This window comes from Tachysurus vachellii, chromosome 26, assembly GCF_030014155.1.
Source record: "Tachysurus vachellii isolate PV-2020 chromosome 26, HZAU_Pvac_v1, whole genome shotgun sequence".
NCBI lineage: Eukaryota > Metazoa > Chordata > Actinopteri > Siluriformes > Bagridae > Tachysurus > Tachysurus vachellii.
The window spans coordinates 6,275,482-6,302,786 of NC_083485.1; the positions used below are offsets into that span (position 1 = coordinate 6,275,482).

The 27,305-nt window shown below is 37.0% G+C and overlaps 1 protein-coding gene across 2 annotated transcripts in view; it reads left to right on the top strand.

The window, feature by feature from the left end:
- Positions 1 to 7,359: 7,359 nt before the first annotated feature.
- The window catches only part of lamc3 (laminin, gamma 3), a 107,058-nt gene continuing 87,112 nt past the window's right edge, over positions 7,360 to 27,305 (top strand). For both annotated transcript variants that reach the window (XM_060863065.1, XM_060863066.1), the window contains exons 1-2: positions 7,360 to 8,241; positions 21,079 to 21,383. In XM_060863065.1, the coding sequence (XP_060719048.1) occupies positions 7,863 to 8,241; positions 21,079 to 21,383 (684 nt within the window). In that variant the 5' untranslated portion in view covers positions 7,360 to 7,862. The remainder of the gene's footprint in view (positions 8,242 to 21,078; positions 21,384 to 27,305) is intronic.

Consider the following 27,305-nt stretch of genomic DNA (forward strand, 5'->3'; position numbering starts at 1 on the left):
CTGAGGATCTGCCCTGGCACCAGAACAATTCAGCTCTGGTTAGGAAGGCACAACAACGCCTGCACTTGAGGAGTCTTAAGAAAGCTCATCTTTCCCCAGAGATTTTAACGATTTTCTACCGCTGCATCATCGAGAGCATCCTGACCAACTCCATCACTGTATGGTATGGAGGGTGCATGTGAACGTAAAACCCTGCAAAGGGTGGTTAAAATTGCCCAACGCATCACTGGCACCCAACTACTTGTCAATGAGCATCTTCACCACAGCAGATGCCTGCGCAGAGCTCACAACATCATCAAGGACTCTTCACATCCCAGTCAAAAACTGTTTAAAATCCTTCCATCAAGAAGGAGATACAGGAACATACACACCAAAACAAGCAGGTTCAGGGACAGCTTTTTTTTATCCACCATCAAACTACTGAACTCTACACTACACTGTTAGAACACTGTAAAATTACTGTATATAACTTCTGTATAATTATACATACAATGTACATATCACATATTGCATTTTTTATACTCCTCATTCTCTACACATATTGTGCTTTACATACATCTGCACTATTTCATTTATGTGTATCTTATAGCGTTTATATTCATTCACTGTACATATGTTTACATATATATCTATATATATATTACATGCTGTACATATGTTATATATTTATCTGATCTTGTCTATTTGCACAGTTGCTACTCTTTGCACTTCTGGTAGATGCCAAACTGTATTTTGTTGCTGTGGACCTGTACTATGCAATGACAAAGTTCTATCTATCTATCTATCTATCTATCTATCTATCTATCTATCTATCTATCTATCTATAAGTAACTTATAAGTTATAGGGATTTATCAATATTTTTACATTGTCTATTACTTTCACTTCTTTCTACTTCCATATATAGTCTACATAGTCAATTGCTCTTGACTATATTGTACACAGTCAATGAAAGGAAATTATTTATAAACACGTTAACCTGTGCCACCCATGAGGATGAAGTTTCCTTTTGAGTCTGCTTCCTCTCAATGTGTCTTCCTCATATCGTCTCAGGGAGTTTTTCCCTGCCACCGTCAACTCTGGCTTGATCATTAGGCATAAATAGAAAAAGAATTGTATTAATTATTTATCTGTGTGTGTGTGTGTGTGTGTACACTAGAGACACTCAATTAAAATCACAAGAGGGTGCCTCCATTTCACAGTGCAGGATCATTTGAGTTGGCTTCCATTTTCATCTTGACCTACGGATACTAGCAATCCATTGAGCACATCAATACAGACATTGTCATCTAAGTACAGCTTCTAGCAGGAACATTCTTACAAAGACACAAATTGTTATAAAGAAAAATGTTTGAAAGGTGAATTACATATGGAAAGGTTGTAGTACACTTAGTACAGCACACACACACACTCACACACATGCTCAAAAGTTTTTTTTTACATTTTTTCTCCATTACTTTTCCAGTTATTTTCTTGTCTCCTTTCTTTTCCTCATCTCTCAAAAACTTTTATCACCTGTCTTCATTCAGCCCCTTTCTCTCTCTCGCTCTCTCTCTCGCTCTGTCTGTCTCTCTCTCTCTCTCTCTCTCTCTCTCTCTCTCTCTCTCACTCTCTCTCACTCTCTCTTTTCTCGTTGCCTCCCCTTCAATTCATCTCTCTCTATATCTCTGGATATCTCATTTGTCTGAAACCTTTGTGGCCTTCTTTGAACCACCCTCTTCAGTATGTGACAGTCGGGTAGTACGATTAATACCCTACACACATGCAATCACACACACACAAACAGACACACACAGAAGTGTTCCTGTGCCTGCCTTGCCATATGAAATTCAAATGAACAGGAAATCTTATCCATATATCAAAGCTTCATTAGTCATGCAGCATCTTTGTGTCTGTGTTTGTGTGTGTGTGTGTGTGTGTGTGTGTGTGAGAGAGAGAGGGGATGCAGGTCAAAATTCTCATGGCTCATTTCCCTTTAATAACATAAAGATTGAAAATTTAAAATAGTCAGGTTTACTTTCGCCATTCATCTCCAAGCAAAATGACTACATTACCGTGAACTGTCCTTAGATGCTCTCTTCTCTGCAGTGCCAGCAACAGAGATTCTGCTCATTTAAACATACCTGCGATATTAACAACAATTAGCTGTAAGGATACAGAGGTCCAGACCTCTCCAGTTGTCAAATTCATTAAATAAACAGTAGCATAGTCTTGATAACGTATTGGCAAAATGTAGTCTTCTAGGTGCAAAACCAAGCATATATGCTAAGATCTTACATATCTATTATATAAATGGGAATATATGAGACAAATTCATGGTTTGTTAAATGCAAACTTTTTTCTTTTTATCTGTTTGCTAGTTGTTTGTTAGCTGTTTGGCTTAAGCTACAGTCTCCTTAATTTGCTTCAATGTGTAACTCATTTCAAGTAATGGTGGCATAGACAAATGCAGCTGAACTGTTTTAATGAAACGACCGGCGATGGTAAGGAGAAAAGCAAATGTAAATTGGATAAATTTGTCAGAACAAGCAATGGTGAATATAACAGGTCAGCCTATGATCAATCTAAATAAACAGCCTGGTGTATTTATTTGCACAATACTGTATAAAACTTCGCAATCTGCCTGTGAATGAAAGTCGTATAAAGTCTCTCGAGTTACTGTGTTTGTCTGTGTGATCATAAGCTTGATGACTGTGAATGTGAGTGCTCTGGGGAATGTAGCCTGGAGCATTTAGTTCACATGACAACTTGGTTAAAATTTAAACTGAGTATTTGGTGTAATGTTAATACTACCAAATAATAACAAATAACATATTACATGCACAGTTGTTGTTGTCCTTCAACAGCTCCCTGATCGGGGTTGCCACAAATTTTGATTTTGGCACAGGTTTTACAACAGATGCCCTTCCTGACACAACACTCCTATTTAATCCTGGCTTGAGACCGGCACTGAAAGTTAACCCCTCAATGGCTGGGTTGGTTCCCTGCCCGGGAATCAAATCCAGGCCACTGAACCACCAGGGACTATATTACATAGTACCAGTCTTGTCATTCTGTCTTATAAACAAAAATATTTAACTCAATACCTACATTCAGCAATGTGATAAATTAACTCTGACACATTTCTCATTCAAACTTAAACCCTGCCTGTGGTGTCTAAGGGTGCTAATACATATGCTACATTTAGTCCTTTTTTAGTCCAGAATATCTGTGAGGTGGTCTCAGTCTGGGTTGAATTCAACTCTAGAAGAGTTTGAATGCAGTTACTTATATTCGCGTACTGTATGCTTTCAGACCTACATGCTCATTAGACAAAAGTATGAATTTTGCTCTGATTCATGCTTGGCAAAGAGAACAGCAGGTGTTGAGGCACCCTAAGTGGTGCATTTAAACAATATTTACACACTCACTCACTCATTTTCTACCGCTTATCCGAACTTCCTCGGGTCACAGGGAGCCTGTGCCTATCTCAGGCGTCATTGGGCATCAAGGCAGGATACACCCTGGACGGAGTGCCAACCCATCGCCGGGCACACACACACACTCTCATTTACTCACGCAATCACACACTATGAACAATTTTCCAGAGATGCCAATCAACCTACCATGCATGTCTTTGGACCGGGGGAGGAAACCGGAGTACCCGGAGGAAACCCCCGAGGCACAGGGAGAACATGCAAACTCCACACACACAAGGCGGAGGCGGGAATCGAACCACGTGAGGCGAACGTGCTAACCACTAAGCCACGGCGCCCCCATATTGATACAAATGTTAACTAATATACATGATACAGATGGTACACGGTACGTACTCTTTCCATACAAATGTGCACATTAAAACAACACAAAGTTAAATACAGCTTTTGAAATGAACTTCACAAATGAAGTTCCAGACTGATTACTTTCATGTGGTTAGCAATCCTCTGTGGTCTCTTATGTACATGACTTGATCATATATGAACAATTTGACTATGCATAATTAAAAATATGATGTTACAAATACTACATTCTTCTTCTTCTTCTTCTTCTTCTTCTTCTTCTTCTTTCAATTTCCGTGGTCACCTTGTAGGGCAACAGTGCCGGTGGCGGTCGTTTAGATACATATACTACGTTAGTACACCAATATTAATCAGTACTATTTAAGGCAGTTTAAGTAGTGTGTAGAATGCATTTTTTTTAGACAATTCATTTTTATTGCATTTGTATTGACTTAATATTTATACTTAAATTTGAATATATCAGTTGCCTGAATTTACGTACCAAAAAAATCATTCATTAGAACAGTACATGGCACATTTTGATCAAAGCTAATTTCATGTCCTTGTTCCTTCATGGCAAAGCTGCAAGAGTTTCCGCTTAGTCTGCATCTTAGAACTAAGTGGTTTGGTCCTGACTGGGTCATGACTCAATGGACACATTTTTCTGACCACCTCAGCAATATTAAACCATGCATGCTCACTTATTACTGGGCTAAATTAAAAATATGACAATTATATTGTGAAGCTGGGAATAACAGATGAAAAAAAGAAGTTGAAGATGAGGGTGGGGAACATTTTAATTAAGGCATTATACGGCTGTAATAAGTTCCGCTCTACCGCCTTATTTAATTTCATCGAGTTCCAAATAACCGAGAAAGAAACAACTAATGTAAAAATTGTAACACCAGGTCAGGACATTATCCCTTAACCCCAGCAGGGGTCATCCTCTCCAGAGTTCTAGTGTGACTTCTGACCCCAGTTACCTTTTGACTTCCTTATTTAATGTAAATGACTTCATTCTTGCCAATTCATAGTAGTCAAGACTGTTTGTTTGTTCATTTGAATACTCTTTCTATTATTGTCTGGTTTTGTTGTCTGACACCTAATCATACAGTACTCTAACTTTTGATTGCTTTATAATTGTGGGATTTACAATTAGTACACAAGGATGCATATACCTAATACATAGCTTAGGAACATATTCTACGAATACAACTCCAAAGATTCATACAAATTATTCAAAAAGATCTCAATAAAGCTGGAGACAGCACAACGAGGTATTTGGGGTATTTGTGCCTGGTCTGGGATACAATAAGCTGTATTGTGGGACGAACATTAACATATAAATAAGTATTTATAAAGATCTCACACATGACTAATGCTTCAGTATTGTACTCTACTCATACACTGCTGAAACTATGTTACTGTATTACTTTCCAAAGCATAGTGTAACCGAACCATAATCGACATTCAGTTGGAAGTTAGTTCACTGTTTATTATAAGGACGCTCCAATTAAAGCAGTGCCATAAATTAGTTAAAACACCAGAATGATTTATAACATCAAAAATACATAATACAAAACCTATCTTTAACTCTTTCTTCTCCTCATTGCTACAGTAGACAGATCCAGGGTCTAAGTGACCAACATTTCAAAGTGCTTTCTTCTGCCTTTCATTTTTAGAAATGCTTTTTAAAGAATGATAGGAAGAAAGAAATTAAGCTCAAAATGTGCCATCAGTTTCAACATGAGATCAATACTTAGTGTCCACTCAGCTGCAGAAAATTGTTAGTGGAGCCCCCGTTGAGATGCCAGCTCATTCATCTCAATTTTTTTTGACCATCTTAACGGTTGTGCTCTGATGGACTTGTCAATCTTCACCACCTACAACCGGTTCTACGCAGTAGGGTGCAGCCCATTAGGGAGACATTACTTCACTTGCACTCAACTTCTGCAGTTACTCTAACAAATGAAATAGTACTCTCTCTCTCTCTCTCTCTCTCTCTCTCTCTCTCTCTCTCTCTCTCTCTCTCTAATTATTAGTTATATACACAAAACATATGTTTCAATTGTTTGTGTCATTTGTTGAATTTGTTGTCATCGACCGGAAAATTTGTGCTTAGTCAATTTACTTCTGGTGTCTCGTCCAAAGGAATTTTGGGGGAAAAGGATAAAAAGTCTATAAAAAAAATGTACATTTTTACGTTTATTACACTTGCTATTGTACTGTATTTCATGCTGTCACATCACACTATGGAAATGAAACATTTTAAACAGGCTAATCGGTGTACAGTAAAGAGTTAGTATTTTCTGTCATGTAGCTTCTGAAGTACAGTACTAAATGGGAAAAATAAGACCTTTAAACAAAATAATAACAATTTACACCTATCACCCTATTCAAAGTTTTATATCCCTTTGCTCTGTAGGCAGTGATGGCTCAAGTGGTTAAGGCAGTGGGTCGTTGATTGAAAAGTTGGCGTTCAAACCCCAGCACTCGCAAACTGCTCCTTTTGGGCAATTGAACAAGCCTACCTCCTCCAGGGGCACTGTATCATAGCTGCCGCTGTGATTTGACCCTCCTTTGGGATATGTGAATATATTAGCCAGAACATTTAATATATTTCTAGAAATAACTGCTTTAAAATGTTTTGTTTATCATATCAGGTATTTATTTATCTATTCATTTTGGCAGGTCCCAATATGCAGAGAATGAATGCCATTTCTGCTGTGCTGCATTAACAAAATACACGACATGCTCGGTTCATGTGATTTAAGATTTAATCGCATTCTCACTGCTATCTAATTGTGTTAAGAGTAAACATGGAAGCAGACTGAGACCAAAATTAAACTGCTAGAATGCACCAAAGTATGATTGCCAACACAAGGTTTGAATTCGAAGATTTTGCGTATTTGAGAATTTTGAATTTTAAGATACAACAAACATAATAGGCAGAGTTGCCTCACACCTCCAGAGGTACAGGTTCGGTTCCTTCCTCTTGCATGCGTGTGAAGTAACTTGCATTTTCTTCTTGTGGGTTTCCTGCAGGTATTCTGATTTCCTCCCCAGTCCAAAAACATGTGTTTTAGGCTGATTGGCATCACTAAATTGTCCGTAGTGTGTGATTGTGCCCTGCGATAGACTGGCATCCTGTCCACCTTTTGCCCTGAGTCTCATGAAATCTAAAGTCTCCAGGTTTTCTGCAACCCACTATGATAAGCATTGTACAGAATGAATGCATAATAATAACAATACTGAAAAAAACCTTGTGATTCTGGGGTTAAAAGGAACATTTTAGTGGTTTAGGGACTAAATACTTTGAACGTTCTTAAATATCTGTAGAGAGTAGGTTCATTTAGATGGACTGCGTTTTACTTTGAATGAAAGCATCTGGTAAATAAAATGTGGGAAAAATCAAATGCAGAGAACTGATAAATGAATCTAAAGGTTTAATACATCAACCTAAACTGCAATACTAGTCCATCCAAAAAGGAGGCGCCGCTCCCCCAGACCCTTTTATCTCCACACTTTCATCTCATTTTACCCCTCCTCCTTTAGTCTACACCCCATCATGCTGCCTCTCGCCTAGTTCTCCCTTCCTTCTCATCTGTGCCTGTGTGTGCGAATGCACTCGTCACATTGAACGTATTAGATTGGAAACATGTTTTGAGTCTTCAGGAAAGAAAGGAGGAATGAAAACGGCTCTGCATGAGAGCCAGAGGAAACTTTCCAAACTTTTCACAACTTTTTTTGTTCCTATCACATGCATGTGAGTGTGTGGACCTTATTTAATTTTTTTATATTCCTTTAAAAAAAGCATCACTTGTACGGCATGGCACTGCTCATTTCTAATGTAATGCATGTTATTTAGTTAGAAAGTATTTAATCTTGTTCTTTGTTCATTTTAACATTCTGGGTAAATGCTCAAGCATGCATGCGTGTACATCTGAGGGTGTGTTTGTACTCATAAATATGCTGTCAATCATCAGACATTTAGTTTCATGCGCTTGAGGCAGGTTTAATTATCTTTTCCTTTTCCTATTTCTTGTGTGCACTAATTCACTTACAGTTCTATACCTTATTTGGCCACTTTTGCTGCAGCATAAAGCATGTACTCCACTACATTTCCCTCTGTCGTCTCCATCCTTTTTCTTTTATCCCTCTCATATTCATATGTTTTTGCTGGGATGGACTCCTGCTACAATGAGGAAGGCGCACCAAGTGTCTGCATGCCTAAGTTTGAAAATGCAGCTTTCGACCATACCATAATCGTTTCAAACGTGTGCGGCTCTCCACCTGAGGACTACTGCATGCAAACGGGTTCCACACGCTCCTGTCGCCATTGTGACGCTTTAGACCTCAAAACAAACCACAATGCCACCTATCTGAATGACTTCCACAGCGACGAGGAACCTACCTGGTGGCAAAGCCAGTCCATGTTCTACGGAGTGCAGTACCCCAACTCTGTCAATTTAACACTACACTTAGGTAAGACTATTTCATAACTATGAGCATCTTTGACTATTCCTAGGTTTCATAGAAAGTAATTACATACTCTCTTTATTGGTAGATGATTAAAAGAAGAATCGTATTCTTTGTTAGCCATTCCCAGATCGCGATAGATTTAGAAGTAATGAATGAACTTTGTGCACTATTACTCAAAGTAGATTCTGCTAAACGTTACCACAGGCTTCTGTTCAACGATTCATATTTTTTTTAGGCTGCAGGTTTCATTTTGCAACAGCAATGAACGAGAAATATTTGCTAATCAAATAGTGAAATGAATCACTCCCTGGTGTTATGAGAAGAGTGTTCGCACAGCATTTAATCTAGCCATCCTATTTCTCCTACACTAAAGAGTCAGCTTCAGTTTGAACTTGCTTGAATGCTGCTATTTCAGTTCAGTTCAGTGATGAGTAGAGTAGACTGGACTAGTGAGTAGACTATCAAGCCTAGACTAGACAGCCTAAAAAAAATTACACACTAAAGAAACATTTAGACATATTAAGTATTTGTCTATCCCACCTCCGCCTTGTGTATGTGTAGTTTGCATGTTCTCCCCGTGCCTCAGGGTTTCCTCCGGGTACTCCGGTTTCCTCCCCGGTCCAGAGACATGCATGGTAGGTTGATTGGCATCTCTGGAAAATTGTCCGTAGTGTGTGATTGCATGAGTGAATGAGAGTGTGTGTGTGCCCTGCGATGGGTTGGCACTCCGTTCAGGGTGTATCCTGCCTTGATGCCCGATGACGCCTGAGATAGGCACAGGCTCCCCGTGACCCGAGGTAGTTCGGAGAAGCGGTAGAAAATGAATGAATGAATGAACGAATGAATGAATGAATGAAAGTATTTGTCTACACAAATTAATTGAAATATTGATTATATCTAGAATTTTATCAAATAAAGTTTATTTAAGCTATATTGCTATTACTATTATTATTATAATCGTTCCCAATATAAGACTGGTTCATCCTAATGTCTCTATAACGGAATATTTTGGTGATAGTAGATGCAGATTTTCCGAGAATTTACTGCTGTTGTTTTATGTGTCATTCAGGATTTAGCTGCTTCCTGTGTTGATTTCCTGTGTTTATTGGATCCTGATCTTTCTAGCTTGTTGCAGTTCAGTGTTGTTTCTATTTCAAAGACTAAACTAACCCATATGCTCTAAATGGCTTATTAGCACCTTTTTTTAACCAAACTCAAGCAAGCAAGTATCAAGCAAAGTATCTAAAAATTCGGGAGGTTCAAAGGCATTGTGTATTAACATCAAGAGTCGTATATATCACTGATTGGATTTGTTTGGCCTTGTGACTGGTCAGTTATTTATATTTGTTCTCTGAACATTTTCTTTTCCATAACTGAAAACAAATGAATGCTTGACACGACCTAAGTTTACTCTTAACGTCATTATAAGGTCTTCCTTATGAGTGTTTGATTGCATTAGTGCGCCACGTAACAAAAAGTTTAACTTTGTTCTGATCTAACAGGCTAAACTGTTAACTGTGAGGATGAGGAAAGTGTTGTTTTGTAATAATATCGCTGGTAGTAACCATTATTGCTTTCCTTTTGTACAAGTAGTTGGGATGTGGTAGCCTAGTAGGTAAGGTGTTGGACTACTGACTTGAAGGTTGTGAGTTAAATCCCAGGTCCACTAATCTGCCACTGCTGGGCCCCTGAGCAAGGCCCTCAAGTTTCAATTGCTCAGTTGTATAAAATTAGATAAAAATGTATGTTGCTCTGGATAAGGGCATCTGCCATATACCATAAATGTGCCAAACCCTTTGAACTGTAGTGGCATGCCAAGTATTTTAGAGAACCTGACAAACCTAAACTCTCAAGCATTAACCTTTTTACCAGTGGTTAACGTGGTTGTCTTGCCTGGATAAATGTTAATGCCACAAATCCTAAAAATCTATGCAGAATAAAATTGTATAAAACAGGGCTATTAAAATGGATTATAAAACATGAGAACTGGAATCAATAGAAAGTCTCTTGAAAAATATAATAGTCTTTGACATTTTCCAAACAAATTTTTTTAGATAGATAGATAGATAGATAGATAGATAGATAGATAGATAGATAGATAGATAGATACTGTAGATAGATATCTCTGAGTATTCACAGGATCATGCAATTTTTGAAAGTTACCATCGATTTTCACTATATTTGCACTTATTGGTCGACAACTCACGTTTGTTCAACCTGAGTACAGCTATCATAGAAATTAATTAAATATTCTCTTTATTGGTACGTGTTTAAAAGATGAATCTTGTGCTTGTGCCAATTCAAAGTTTTCCACAAAAAAAGCACCAAAATTTCAAAAAAGCTGCAGCAAAATCAAGCATGCAACAACCACAAAAGAAATGATTATGACTCATTATGGCAAAGAGGTTAAGACAAAGCAAACGTGAGAATATGCACGAACTAAAGCTATTACCAGATATCACTAATAATAAGCATTGTAATCATTTTTGAAAGAATGAATATTATGTAGCAACTTTAAAGCTAGAGGATATAAGATTTTTGTAGGATCTCTGGTAGAAAAATTATACTTGTGAGCTACTGTTTATATCAAATTCAGTTGAAAAATCTTCATTGTTTCAAGTTTGTACCATCCAAAGTAATCTCAGGTATCTTTAGGCTGTCCATGTGGGACCGTCCCCAGCAGCATCGAGTGGTTTCAAAGTGATGAGAATTCCAACCAGAAGTAGGGCATCAGGTGGATTAGGCAGGGAGAGAGAGCCGAAATGGTCAAGATCACTTGTACCTCAGGAGCAGCATGTGTAGCTGAACAGATAGAAAGGGAGAAGGAGAAACAAATGATTAGGTATGCTTATTGTCATGTAATGGCTAAGGACAATGTTTATTGTGTGCAGAGTGCAAGCAGGAACATGGGCAAGACCAGCTATGCCAGCATAACTAAAAGGAGCAAGAGCCAGAGGAGACACAGACATAAGGGCACGCTGAGACATAAAGAGGCCAGTCACGCTACCAGAAAAAAACCTGAGTGATTGCCAGAGAGTGGGGAAGAAATCCAAACATCCCAGTTCACCAAAACACTCTATGCCCATGAACGTTCCAGATCTGCATCTATACCAAAGAAAAAAATGTGAAAAATTGAAAAAGATTTGACTAAACAAATAACTTTTCAGATAGACTTAACCACTGAGACTGTGTCTGTGTCCCAAACATTACTTGCAAGGCTTTTGTACTGTGGAGCTTTGTAAAAAAAAAAGTTGCTGTAGCTTTCACTATTGGAGGTACCAACAAATAGCCTGCGCCTTTTTTTATTAAAGTAGGCAGACCATAAAAAAATTGCAAGACTTTATAGTTCAGTATACTACTATAGTAGTGTTTTATAATCAATGCAAAATATGAAAGAGAGCCATTGCAGTGGGGATAAGATATGAGTGATTTGTACATATCTTCTAGTTAGGATTAAAGCTGTTGCATTTTGGACTAACTTAGGCCATGTCCACACTAATCCGGATATATTTGAAAACGGAGTTTACGTCTAAAAACGCTCCGCGTCTACATTATCATTTTCAAACGTTTTCCAAAAGTTGCTCATCCACACTGAAATGTATGAAAACACTTACATCTACCTACTGCGAATGAGTAAAGCTTCGACCTGCGTCATTTCCGCTAGGTGTTTATTTACTTTCAACTGCATCACATGACTAAAAAAGCATCATAGTATTCAAAAGCCTCTGTCTTCACAGTCCACTCTTATGCGCGAAGACGGCATTTGCAAATTTATCCGCTTTGGAGAGCGTCTTCCAACAGCTACATTTTCGTTGACTTAAAACGCTGTCTCAGTGTGGACGAAAGGCCAAAACGGAGAGAAAAATGGACATGGCCTTAAGCTTGTTTATGCAGCTACTGGAACATCTAGACAGTAAGGCATTACAATTATCAAACACAATTATTACCAAGAGGTACAAAAAGCATGAACTAGTTTTCCCTGCATTGTGTAGTGACTTCATTCTTCTTATATCCTATCAATATTTCTGAGATGAAAGAAAGCTACCCTTATAACAAAAACTAAATAGTAAGGCCATCCAGACTTATGGTATATTCCAACGTCTTACGTCTAGCTGCATGCGGTCATAGTACAATAATGTCTGTCTTGGCAGAATTAAGTAGGAGGAAGTTTTGTCCTTTATAGTGTCTATTGTCCTTTAGACATTCCTCAACTTTATTAAACTGGTGACCCTCATTTACTGGATAGTTGCTCAGGATAGTTTTCTAAAAAATGTAAAGTTTACTGGTGCTCTGAAAACGGTTATGAAGCTGAGCTCCCAGAAGCATGTCAACTGTTTAACAAACCCTGACTAGTACAATATTGTCTTTATAAGTAGCAATAAGCCACTATAGATTTGAGATTTTCTCAAGGAACAGACAACCCTGACGCTAAGACATGAATCTCTGAACAGGAAATCATGAGAGAAATTCTACCACGTCTGTCTCTTTCATCTTAGGTTCTACTTTTTCCTTTTGATCACCGGATGGCTTCTAGTCAGGGGTCTGTGTTCAGCTCTCTCTAGCCTCCAAACCAAACAAATTACTTCCTAGGCTCAGACATGCATCAACACACACGTGTGTGTGAGAGACGGTAAACAAAACACTACGAGGAAGAAGACAAACACAAAAAGCAGCAGAGGTCTCATTGCATAGATTTCAGGTCAGGTCTTTCCCACACACAGACACATACACAAAAACACACACACACGCACAAACTTTCAAAGAATACCTCAACCATCTGGTTTTCATTGTAGTTTTCCCTCAACGACCTTCTAGAAACCAATATGAGACACAGATGCCATGTGGTGCTTTTGAAAAATTCAGACAAAGAAGCAGCACGTTATGCAATCCTGACAAAGTATCATACCCCCCCTCCCCCACAGGCATTGTCCAAGGAACATTTGTTCAGTGGATATCCAAAAAGTCTCCAACATTATAACTTCAGGATACTGTTTTGTATAGAAAGGTGCCAATATATAATGTTTAATAAAAGCATTTACAAGTTTTGATCCCAATTCACCAAATGGGACTTCGAAGGACATGAGCTGTGAAGGATGACTTCGCTTCTGGATGTGCTTCCTTTCAACCTATCACGTATAAATTGGCAAACTTCCATCTTGAGAGTCAATAATAATAATTGTAAAAAAAAAATGAAGGCACTAGTAATTATTATGGATGATTAAGCTAGCTAGCCAAAGATACTAAAGATACATTATCTTCCACATGCCACAATGACAGGCTGCAATCAAGTCATCTAGCGTACAGCATGCAAAATATCTGATCTGGTGTGACAGTGGCCTTTAGATTATACCTAGGCAGAGCTGTGTAGCTGGATGCTATCATATGATCATTTACATTTACATTTACATTTACAGCATTTGGCAGACGCCCTTATCCAGAGCGACGTACATAAGTGCTTAAATCTCTAACATTGAATACATTAATGCTGGATCACTAAGTTACATACTTAAGATACCATGAGTTTAAAACATTTGTTCAAAGTTACAATGAAAGTGTCAAAGGTGTGTTTTTTTTTTTTTTTTTTTTTTTTTTTTTTTTTTTTTTTGATCAGTTAATCTAGGTGCTACCAAAAGGTTATTTCTTGTCCTTAGCGACAGAAATTAAAATAATTCTATGCAGAAAGGTCGAACGTTCAATAATCACAGGGTTGGCACTGTTTTATAAGACTTCATGAAATGTACTTGTTTAAATCATTACCATCTCTGGAGTGGCAGATGTGAAACTCCAGCTTCAGATGGAGCTCAGACATATTTGATGAGTTGGTGATTAATGTATTTGGCAACCGAATATGCCTATAACAAGCAGATGGGAATGAGTTGTAGATGTTTATGTATTCCCTTCTGCTTTAGATATAAAATGAACAATATTATGTTCCAGCATGTGCCACTCAGAAATACTTAGTCTGGTGGAACGCAATTAACGCAGACACTAATATATATAGTAGCTGAGTTCCTCAAGTTCATTGCACAGACAGGATGGTTTAGTCTACTGAATCATAAAAAAGGATTAGACGCTCTGACGCAGTAGTTGGTGCTCGGTAGACTTCAAGTGCTAGATGTTGTAATCATAACACACAAGAACACACAGCTCCCAATAGTAGGTCTCATTTATCAGGCTGGGTATTTATTTGTAAATTATTTCTAGGAGCATTTACACAAGAAAGATGGTCTTGTAACTTCTAAAAAAGTTTGTATCTATGGAGAGATCCTGAGTTTGTGTAATTGTATACATTTAAAAGTAGACTCATGTGAGCCATCGATCAGATTCAAGTCATAGTATTGGCAATGAGTTAGATTGCAATGTTAGACATGGATTATATTGTTGACCCTGGGGTTCATTATTGGTGTTTTTTATTAGCACTACAGGAAAGAACAAACAACAACAACATGGAAAGCCTTTAAACATATCATCTTTATATCTATCCCAAACAATAAATATAACATTTTGGATTAATGTTTACATTTACTAGATTTGAATGAACAATGAAAGTGTCGTTCGTTTTGGGGATAAAGTTCTAATTTGTGTTAATATAATTACATAATACGTAAAATGGATGTGGACACAAGTCAGAATAACTTTTACTTCTGTTTAGGAGAAATCCCTTTTTTTCCATTTTGACCTCATTTAGCTTTTTCAGCCGTCTGTGAGCTTTACCATGTATGGAATTTTATGAGTGTCACTAAATGCAAATGAGCTGTTGGCATTTATGGTCTTAAAGATATGAATATGAAATAAATAAGTATTACTGAATCCCTTGTCGAGCATTTCTACCTGAAACTAACATCCCTCCTGATGAAAACTGGACTGTAAACTAATGCTGTGGCAACCTGCAGATTCTTATTGACTTAAAAACAAATCACTACAATGATAGAAATTCCTTTTAAAGATTTAAAAACCGTTAGTATGTTCAATGTAGGAAAAAAAATAAAAAAGGGGGGGAAATGCAAACACCAAATCAAATTAAAGGCAAAAAAGAAAAAAAAAAATACTTTTTTTTTCATGGCTTCTTCCTTCTGTATTACCAAAAAAGGTCAAAGAATTGCAGAGTCACAAATGACCTTCAGGATAGCACAGATGTTTTAGCCTGTCTGCATCCACTCATCCGTCTCTTACGTAGCCTGAGAAATAGCTGTAAACTTTATTTAGTGTTTATTTAGTGTTATATAGTGTTGCTACACTGCCTCTTAATGTCCTCTGTTTTTGTTGTTAAAGTATTATGTTGTAAGTAAACATGCACGTACACATGCACACTTAAAGCAGCTGCTTTTGTTATTTATTCATTATTTTCCCTATCTGGTTTCGTGATGTGTTTACCCCAAAAAAACGTGTCGTTTTTTTTTTTTTTAATAATAATTTCCAAAAATCATTTGTACACATTCTTATATATCCCATACATATCACATATGACATGTCTTCTTTCACCACTGAAGTCCCAGTTCAAACAAATCGTTCACGATGTATTCCTTCGGTTCCTGCTGAACCACATGTTCAAATTTGTAAAGAATCAGTACCAGTACCAGTACCCAGCTTCATTCAGTAGGAGACATGTTGGCTCAACATCTACAATTAACAACATGCGCATTCAAAGCTCACGGTCAGGAAAAAGCTGCCAAAGCAGTTACATAGTTTACACAGATGGGATTAAAGTGAACGAGAAATATGATTCAGTCTATGAAAGTGATCCAGAACGATACATTCATTCAAAAGAGTCATTCCAAAAAAACGTCACTATCCCTTTTACTCAATTGTGTCTCAATTTATTAATCCTTTCAGATTAGACGTGTTTACGTCTTTCTGTGTTTCCTGTTTATCATTTCATTTCTGATATACTGTCTGGTTTAGACCAGAGTTGTTTTGTTTATTTCTTGATTACACGATCATTGTATTGTATCTGTTATGTGGTTTGCTATCTATTTGTTAGTCATCAATCATTTTTGTAAAAACTGGACAGCACAATGTATACTCGGAGGACATACAGTGGTGTGAAAAAAAGTCTTTGCCCCTTCCTGATTTTTTATTTTTTTGGCATGTGTCACACTTTAATGTTTCAGATCATCAAACAAATTGAAATATTAGTCAAAGAGAACACATGTAAACACAACATGGGGTTTTTAAATGAAGGTTTTTATTATTAAGGGAAAGCAAAATCCATATCCACATGGCCCTGTGTGAAAAAGTGCTTGCCCCTAAACCTAATAACCTAAACCTTGGGCCACCCTTAGCAGCAAGAATCAAGCATTTGCGATAACTTGCAATGAGTCTGTTACAGCACTGTGGAGGAATTTTGGTCCACTCATCTTTGCAGAATTGTTGTAATTTAACCACATTGGAGGGTTTCTGAACATGAACTGACTTTCTAAGGTCATGCCACAGCATCTCAATAGGGTTCAGGTCAGGACTTTGACTAGGCCACTCCAAAGTCTTCTTTTTGTTTTTCTTCAGCCATTCAGAGGTGGACTTGCTGGTGTGTTTTGGATCATTGTCCTGCAGCAGAACCCAAGTTCGCTTCAGCTTGAGGTCACAAACAGATGGCCACACATTGAGATGTTTTCTGGCAAATCTAAGATGAGCCTTTATGTTCTTTTTGCTCGTCTTGTAACTCTGCCATGCAGGCCATTTTTGCCCACTCTCTTTCTTATGGTGGAGTCATGACCTTATCTGAGGCAAGTGAGGTCTGCAGTTCTTTGGATGTTGTTGTCGGGTCTTTTGTGACATCTTGGATGAGTCGTTGCTGCGCTCTTGGGGTAATTTTGGTCAGCCGGCCACTCCTGGGAAGGATCATCACTGTTCCATGTTTTTGCTATTTGTGGATAATGGCACTGACTGTGGTTCGCTGGAGTCCCAAAGCTTTAGAAATGGCTTTATAACCTTTTTCCAGACTGATAGATCTCAATTACTTTCTTTCTCATTTGATCCTGAATTATTTGGAGCTCGGCATGATGTGTAGCTTTTGAGGATCTTTTGGTCTACTTCACTTTGTCAGTCAGGTCTTATTTAAGTGATTTCTTGTTTGCAAACAGGTGTGACAGTAATCAGGCCTGGGTGTGGCTACAGAAATTAAACTAATATATATATTCATTTTTTGTTTTTATTTTTTTCTTACTGTTCCACGTCTTAGGTCTGAGCCGGGGACAGAGGGGTTTAAATTTAATGCTCCATCAACATAGAACAAATTACAGGAACACTTAAACACTTAAACCATGTTGTGCTCCCTTTGCAAGTACAATTTATGGCACTTATAAATAACTTTGAGTACAGTCATATTTTAGGTTGCTTCTGCAATATACTATACATATATATATATATATATATATATATATATATATATATATATATATATATATATATATATAGCAGAAGCAACCTAAAATATGACTGTACTCAAAGCTATATATATATATATATATATATATATATATATATATATATATATATATATATATATATATATACTAAATTTGTGTTGTGTTAATTGTTGTGTCTTTGTTGCCATCTTTGAAAGGTCTCTCTTGTAAAACACATTTTATCTCATTGAGTTTTATCCTGGGTAAATAAAGGCTACTTACTTGCTTACTTGGAAATATGTCTCTTGTGAATTAAACTATGGTACTGACAACGTTCTGAACCTGAGCCTGCTTAATGATCTACATTCCTCTCCCATTCATAGCACCTCCCAAAAGATTTGTTCTGCCCATTCAGATTTTCGAAATGGAGACAGATATATTTAATTTACCATTCTTTCATGGATAACATATAACATTTTGTGAAGCCTGGGAGGATAAACCAAAAAAGTGCAGATGTTCTGTAAATCTTGAAAGAGATTTATTTACAGAGAGGCATGTCCGTTCTTACAGGAATGTAGTTATGAAGCAAAGAACTTATAAACATGTTTTTGACTGGAATTTAAGACTGGAATTTAAGAGGAATTAATAAATGTTTAAACCAGACATTTGCATACATTTTGCCTGTCCTGGTGTATTAAGTCTTTTTTGCCCATTCCATTCACATCCTTGTCAAATCCAGTCTTTCGGAGAACTCTGTTGTTTCAGGCGTCTTCTGTGGACATATAAAAAATTGACTCATGACATTTTTTTTTAAAGGTTTACAAAATAGTGAGTCATAAACCTGTCAATTTTGTAATACCACTGATTTGCCCTGCATGACCCTCTTACATGATGATGTTATGGGAGTTACAACCTCATAGAATGTAGCAATGAACCACACAGAGAAGTCATATATTATTTTATTGAGCTGAGAGCCTTGGGATACAGAAAAAAATTCAGAAAAAAAAGATATTCTATATTTTTAACATAGAATGGCCAGCTGATGTTTGAATTGCATACAAAAAAAAATCTCTTTATATATGTTCCCACTCTGTCCTCTGCTTACAACCGTTTCATGTCAATGGCCACTCACCAGTTAGAAACTCGCCAGCAGTGTTCGGTCAGCAGATAAAGCAGATCAACGTAATCAAAATGCTAGAAACCAAATATAGCAAGTATATTAATCTTTATAATTAACATGCCATCTTCAGTGGACTCAAAGATTTAGTTATGCCTTACTCCATTACCCACAATGACTACCTGCTGATAATGTTGTCAGTGGGAATTAGCCCTCACTTCATTTCTAACTAAAGACAGCAAAGTAGGAACATTAATGTATTTTACCACCAGATCAGGTTCCAAATCTTTGATGCTAATACCATATAAAGCCATCCTGCTTTTAGTTTAGCTAACTAGCCGTAAATCAGTCCCCAAATCACATATCCTGTTAATCCCTTATATTTGAGATCAGTATATACTATATATATACAGGAACTTTTTTCACCTGTTTTGATGTGCTCATGTTCAGCATTGGATTTCTTGTCATGTCACAGTCCAAATAATGTGTTAATGGTTCATAGAAAAGTAAATAAATGGGTCTTTTTACGAATCTGAATTTTTTTTCATGTCTTTCTGTTTATACCTAATTTACTATCAGCAATATATATTTATTGGAAAAAAAAATTTTCTTCACACAAACGTTTCTATCTTCAAAATAAATAAACCACTAAAATTCTGTGTCAGGTTATCCAACAGAGGCAAAAACACTGTTTTCACACTGAAATACAACTGACTCGTTTTATATTGTGGCCATAAAATCATTCTTTTATACAGCTCGAAACTATCCTATAATTCAATTTCATGGAATGGCAGTATACTGGTAAAAAGGATTAAACACCATTGTAACTGTGCTACAAATGTCAGAGTGACAGACAGCCACAAATCTTTCCTGATAAAATTACATCAAGATTTTCACCAGAATCTCAAAACATTACATAAATATTTCACTACAAAAATATTTATATTTTATTTCATGTTTTACTGTGGACCTTTCAAGGTTTTCCCAGCATAGAGTGCAGACAGTGTCACTCGGGGGTTTTTTAGTATAAGGCCACATACAAGAGACATTATAGAAAACTTGTTGATTACATGCACCATAAATTCTGATTGGCTGGTGAATTTGTTATTTTTATTAACAATTAAAGTTGTCTACAATATTCAACACATCAAAGCAATAAAGTGATAACTAGATAAGTAGCAGAACTGAGTTACTAAGCTCTATATCTTAAAGTATATTGAGACATTACTAATACACTTACAGTATGTGAGCTTGTTGAATATCCCTTTCCAGTTATAAGTTATAAAAGCCCATGCCCCTATTATCATGTCGTCACCAAGCTTTACCGCTGGCATTAGGCTTCCCAGTTGGTAGCATCCACCAAACCCTGTTTTTTTTTATCAGACTGCATGATTCATCACTCCAGTTTCCACTGCTCCAATGTCCAGTGGCTGTCTGCTTTAGAAACCCTAGCATTGTGAATAGAGATCTTAGGATTTTGTGCAGCAGCTCGGGCCATGGAAACCCATTTGTGAAACTTTTGACATACAGTTCTTGTGCTGATGTTGCTTCCAGAGGCAGTTTGGAACTGTAGTACATGATACAAGAGCTGAAAGGTGATTTTTTTATGTACAGTAAGACATGCTTCAGCACTCTGCATCCCCGCTCTGCTTTGTGTCTGAAATGTTGTTGCTCTGAGACATTTCCATTTTACAATAATAGTACTTACTTTAAGTAGGGTATTTAGTAGGGTATGTAGTATTTAGTAGGGTAGAAAAGTCAGTGAGCTCTTCAGTATCCATTCCACTGCACAATGGTGCTTGGCTTTTTTGTTGCCTTCTTGACCATTGCCTCACTGGAGAACAGCTACAGTACTGTAATAAGGTGGTTTTGATATGTGTGTTTGCACCATTAGAAAATCGGTGAGCTCAGATCTTTACTCAGAACTTAGTGTGATAATTGTCACCAGGTACAGTACAATAACTTCCTTTTAGACAGATAAAACTAATCTCTGATCTTTTTGACCGTACTGTAAATAAACGACAGTTTATTATTGACCCCAAGACTCTCTCCTTGTTTACTTTTAGTTTGTTGTATTTCTATCCTAAGAGAACATTATTTAAATACTTACCAACATTATTTAAATACTGCTTTGGGCTAATTATGTAATTACGAAGCTTTGTTGGATTGTTGAATCTAAATGCATGCTTTGCTTCACTGACTTCGATAGAATTGAAAATGGTTTACAGGTAATAAGAATCAGTCAGCACAGCCAACCAAATTAAGAACACTCCACACAAAAGAGATAATACCAAAAGAAAAAAAAAGAGACTGCTTGGATTGTACTGTATCCTCTTTGACTCATGGGTCACTTTGTACATATTGTCCTTTCTTCAACAGGTAAAGCCTATGAGATAACATACGTCCGGTTGAAGTTCTACACTAGCCGCCCAGAGAGTTTTGCCATTTACAAACGTACAAATGAGACAGCACCTTGGCAGCCATACCAGTACTACAGTGCATCATGCCTGAAGACCTATGGTAGAGACACCAAGGGCTTCATCAGACCTGGGGAGGAGGAAAGAACCGCAACCTGTACAGATGAGTTTAGCGACATCTCTCCACTAACCGGAGGAAATGTAGCTTTTTCTACGCTTGAAGGAAGACCCAGTGCCTACAACTTTGACCAGAGCCTAGTACTACAGGTTTGCATAATTACATTTGTAATTCCTACATTCCTAAAGCAGGGGGGTCGAATATTGTCAGTTAATGGCTGGTGTGGGTGCAGTTACTCCAGACCAACTGGAAGCAGTGAAGAGCAGATAAACTTTGAGTAGATAAACTTCACATTAGAACTGATCAGCTACATTAATGTTAATGGTAGTTGGACTCTAGAACAATCCTTTTGAGAATGTACAGCATGAAAATTATTCGATTTTACATTTACATGAATAACATTTGGCAGAACTGTTGAAGCCTGAAGTCTCTACTGATGAATACCTTGATTCTGGTTCACTAGATCACTAAGAATACCATCAGTCTAAAAAAAGTCTGTTGGGGGTTGATTCTAGCACCAATAGTAAATTTTTAAGTGCTAGTTTAAGTACTTCAGGAAGAGGTAGGTCTTTAAACTTTGTTTGAAGTCAGGCAGTGGCTTGACTGTTCCGACATTTTTTATGTCCAAGTTTATTCCACCACTTAGTTGCCTAAAGGAGAGTCTTGATACATGCTTTCCTTGTAACCTGAGGGATGGTAGGTTCAGTCAAGCAAAGCTATAAGATCAGAGGAAGCATAGTGCCACGTGGGGTGATAAGTGTGATCAATTGCATGACTTGCAGAAGTATAACAATGCATACAATAACGTTAAGAAACAAATTCAACCAATCAACCTTATTTTAAAGCCGGTTTTAAACTGTATGACTTACTAATGATTGTCACATAAACATAAACATTCTTCAAAGTGAACTTGATGTAATAATGATAGTTTTATTCATTAGCATATTCATTTTAGTTGTTTTACTACTGCCACCACCATATTTGTAGCTGTCTTGTGAGTTTCACATAATCCTATGATACCCTTCTATTGACAATTTGACCATATATGACCATTGTAACAGTGCTCACACATGAAGATTTGAATTTATAATTTCTTCCAGAACATTATTGTTGAAGGTCTTTAGTCATAAATCGTAAAAAAAAAAAAAAAAAAAAAAAAAACAAGGCTGCCGGTTAGTTGTATTATCTCAATTCACAACCAAAATAGTTCTACATTCTTTCTCTTGATGAATTCGTACTGTTTATAGGTGTGTGTATGTGTTTGTGTGTAATTGTTGTCAGGCGTATGTCATTTTTCTCCACCTGCTGTGCAAATCTTTCTCTAATCTCTGAATACACACAAACACATCAAGTTTTGATATGAAATTGAAGTTTTATTTTGTACCTGAGGTAGGCAGTTACGTAGCTCATCTCTCATTTTTCAAAAAATCTTCACTTTGAAATTTCAGAGAAAATCACAGCAATCAGTTTTTTACTATAAAAATTCACAGTATGCAAATGACAGGGCATGGTGACAGTAAATGGTTTGAAATTATAAGTAGTTCTGCAATTGTCGAAACACACAACACGTTTAGTATATGTGAGCAGAGCGTACCGCATGAGAGAGAGATAAACATGTATGTTCGTTGAAGTTAACTCACTTACACACTACATCTGTGATATTTTTCAGTATAAGAGCAGTGAGTTCACCACATAGCAGGTGGATTCTTAAATCTGGTTGATCTGATTGGTCAGATGATTACTTTTTTAACCTCATGTCTCCAGCAGTAAAACAATCAGGTTATACGAATGCACTCGTTCTAATACATTATTGTTTTTTAGTAGCAGCTCATACACAGAGACTCATATGGTGGATAGTAATGAAGCTTTTTGTCTGAAATGTTTACATGCCATTTATGGAAGGAATCTCAGATGTTGGTAGAAGGTTCCAGGACAGAGGAATTTACTTTCTTCTTTCTCAATAAATGAATAGTGGGCATTTATTTCTTGTTTTCATTTTCATCAAGAGAAAGCAAAGGACAGAATGATACATAGGTTAATGTTGTTATGTCACTGTAAGTGACTTCTCTCATGAATATTTAATTAAATACATATCTAACTAAAAACTGTTCAGATGTCTGAAAATGTAATAAATACGTTAGTGTCATTACATAATTTTCCTCTGTTGAACTACACCTCCATCCATCCATCCATCCATCCATCCAATCTGTATCTACAGGTATCTAAGCATTTGTGATCAAATGATTCTTTCATTAAAACAAATTACACAGGTCATAATGAATGCACCTTGTCCCAGATTAAAACTTATACACATCACTTCTAACATGTCAGTGGTAGCTATTAAATCTGATTTTTTTTTTTTTGCAAGAGAAATGTCTGCTCGTCTCTGAACAAATGTCACAACGCCTCGTCCATTGTAAACAACCTTGTTCACTTTTAAAATAAAAATGTAGCTTACAAAACACAGATCAGTTTTTCACTAAGTTGTTATATTGATAGTTAAGGCTGAATGAATGGCGATGAATTAGCTAGCTAGTGTCGAGGAAATTCTATTCTATTGATCAGAAATAATAGTTCATAGTGAACTTTTCCTAAGTTGCAGAGAAGAACGCAGCAGAGTCCTGTGGAATATCAAACTTCTTTATTCAATACACTTGCAAGTGTGAAGTCAGTCTGTCCCGACCTAAGTCTGAACAGACTGAGTTAGTTTGCTTGTAAAGCAGTTCTCTATTTATACAAGATGCTGGCCCCAAGGTTCATAATCATGTGTCCGTGTTGCATCTTCCACTGATCTTGTCATCCTCTAATCTTGTCGTTGCACAGGCAGGGCAACAGTCACTTATTTCCCATACTGTACATCTGCAAAGTTCTTATCTTTTAAGCTTAGTGTGCAGTTTGGAAAACAGATCAGTCCCATTTGTTATCTTTGCTGTTCCTAATTTCAGGTGTGTGTGTTTATTGGTAAAGAATGTTCAATGTTCATTTTTGTTATTCAAAACATTTTTCTATTACAATAGCTACAATATATGTGTGATATATTGAGTATCATTAACTAGATTACTCCGTATTTTCCTTCCACCTTCTGAGTATATTTACTCTCCCTCTCTGACTAGCGATGCAAAATAGTCTGCTAAGAAGCGCTTCTCTTACCCCTGTGCTTCTTCAGTCACATGGTAGCAATCAGGGCGTTGTCTTGCAAGGCAATAGTTAGGCCAATAGTTGGCCGCAACCGAGAGAGGCTTTTAATATTTATTTATTCATTTATTGTGAGAAAATTAATTTGAACAGCAATAATATTCTAAAAGCTGTGCCCCTGTATCAGTCATTTGCTACATTTTTATAATGAACATTGCTGCCAAAAGTGGAATAACTCACTCCAGACTGTGCGGATCCAAATATCTGCTTTTCATTTGGGCCAATATTTTCCACCATGGTCTGTCATGAATTATTCCTTATATCACTTCCTTATCTCATTTGTGTGCATGGATTCGAGTCAGATGTGCTATAATGTTTACCAAAAAATAAGACAAAGCTAGAAAGATTTCTCAATCTTTTTCATGCATACAGAAAACCCCATGTTGCAAACAGTACATATGAAGTAATATGCGCCCCCCGCCGTTCTACCCTGTATTTCTATGGTTTTCAATCTCTTTGCCGTATCTCAAGCTCTTTCTTCTACTATTAATCCTTTTCCTGCTTCTGAAATCCCTATCTCTTGTTGGTCTTACTGCCCCTTTTCAGTGGATCTCCTGTGCATCACAGCTTCATGTGTGTGTGTGTGTGTATGTGTATGTGTGTGAGAGATACCATTTCATTTCAACATATGAACAGCACTATATTATCATGTGTATAACATTTTATTTCTATTATAATAAATCGATATTTTTTTAAAGGGACAGATTAGAAAATAAAAGAAATGGAATGCAGGAAAGAAATTATGTAAAAAAGTAGAGGAAAAAAAGCAGAGCTAAAAACATCAAAGATAGAGTTATCCTGCCATTAATCCTAAAGGCATTTCAACACTCTTGACTTAATGACCTGACAATCTTTAATGTACATCAAAGTTAGAGCTTGTCTTAAAGATAGACAGAGATACTGCTAACCTTTTGCCTTAACTGTGGAAGAAACCACTCTCGAAGAAGGCGGCGAGTCTTAAAGGATCCCTCTAGCATTCAAAAGAGTTTTATTCACATTAGATATTAGTCATTAGTCACGTTACGTCAGTCGGCCGTCCAGAAATGTAATGCCAACAAATATGCGAGATTCTGTAAAAGCAAACAGATCAATTGATCACTTGCTTTGTTTTTTGGAAATAAAATATATGTACCTATAATAAAGATAGCACTCCATCCAAAATGATGTGTTTCATATGATACCATCACATTTCAATAGTGGAAATTGCTTCAGGCTCATAGCGATGAAAATGGTTGTCGTTGGAATACATTTCATTTCCAAATGTCAGATTTTAAACCTTCCACTTTGTTTCTTGTATGAGATTACAAACATTATATACTTATTTAAATGCATTACAATATGAATTCTTCTTCTACTGAAGAAATAGTGATAATGAAGTGTGGAGGCAAATGAAGTATGTAGACTGCTTGTTTTTTTTTTTTCCATTTCATTTCATTCTTTCTTTCCTCTCTATCTGCTCTTGCTTTTCTAAGCCGCCTATGAACAGACACCTTTATTGTGCAATTGCATTTAGGTTTTTAATGCTTTGTTCAACGCATTACCCAAAGGTTTTAGTTAGAATCTACAGTGCGCTAAGTCAACCTTGGTATTAATGTTTTCACAAGAGTTATCACAATATCACTTTTTCTTTTTTTCTGTACTGATAATTGAGCACTTTATCTTTCTTTAGAAATTACAAAGCTGCCAAATGATTTTTTAGCACTTTTATTAAAAAATACATTAGCGTTAGCAGTTCAGACAAACAAAATGGCATACACTGCAAACACTGATTGTTATTGATAATGTTTGGCCACATGTCTACTAAATGGTTCTAATTCTAATGGGGATGTGGTAGCCTAGTGGTTAAAGTGCTGGACTACCAATTGAAAGGTTGTGAGTTCAATTCCCACGTCCACAAAGCTGCCACTGCTGGGCCCCTGAACAAGGCCCTTAACCCTCAATTGCTCAGTTGTATTAAAATATAAGTCGCTATGGATCAGGGCGTCTGCTAAATGCTGGAAATGTAAATGCAATTATTTAATTAATTCCATCCGTTCGCTATGCTGGTTGTCGAGAACCTGGAGATCCTGGATACAAGACAAGGCAGGATACAGCATGGAAAGGATGCCAGTCAATAGCAGGGAACAATCATACTCAGACACTACGAAAAATTGCATACATGGCTTTAGATGGGGCTGAGCAGGGGTTGGGAACAACTTACACACTCCACAAACATGGCAGTGGCAGGAATTGAACCATGGAGGTGTGAGGCTACCAAGCCACTGTGCCCCCTTCATTAATTCAAATACTGGCTGTGGGAGTTCACCCTGGATGAGACACCATGAACTTATTCACACACTCATTCACACCAAGACTAAATTAACCATAGTTAATTATCCTGATACAATTTTTAAAGGAGGTGGGTGGAAACTCAGGACTCTAGAGTAACCCCACACAGGCACTCAGTAACCCGAGTTCGTGTTTGGAATTGGGACCATTAGAATTGTGAGACTTCATCGGTACCCGTTGCACCGCTGTTCCACTCTGATACTAATCAATACTGACTAATTCCCATGGCTGTGTATAATGTCAGCTTGATCTGTAAAATCGGTGTATGGCATGACAGCCTGCAAACAAAGATAGTTTATTGGTGTCTGCCTCTAAATGCTTGCTGAACAAGCAACCACACATAAATAGGTGCCATGCCAATCAATGTCTCGTATTATTATGTTCAAAGACCGCTGATCCATTCAGTACGTTAATTTTTCTGCATCCAGTACAAACTAGGATGAATAAACAAGGAGCGTTGTTTCTCTTTCCCTTCAACCCACAATGCCACATTTAAATTGAGTTATTTTGTTTGATTCTTTGTTTATTTTTTTAATAAATACATTTTA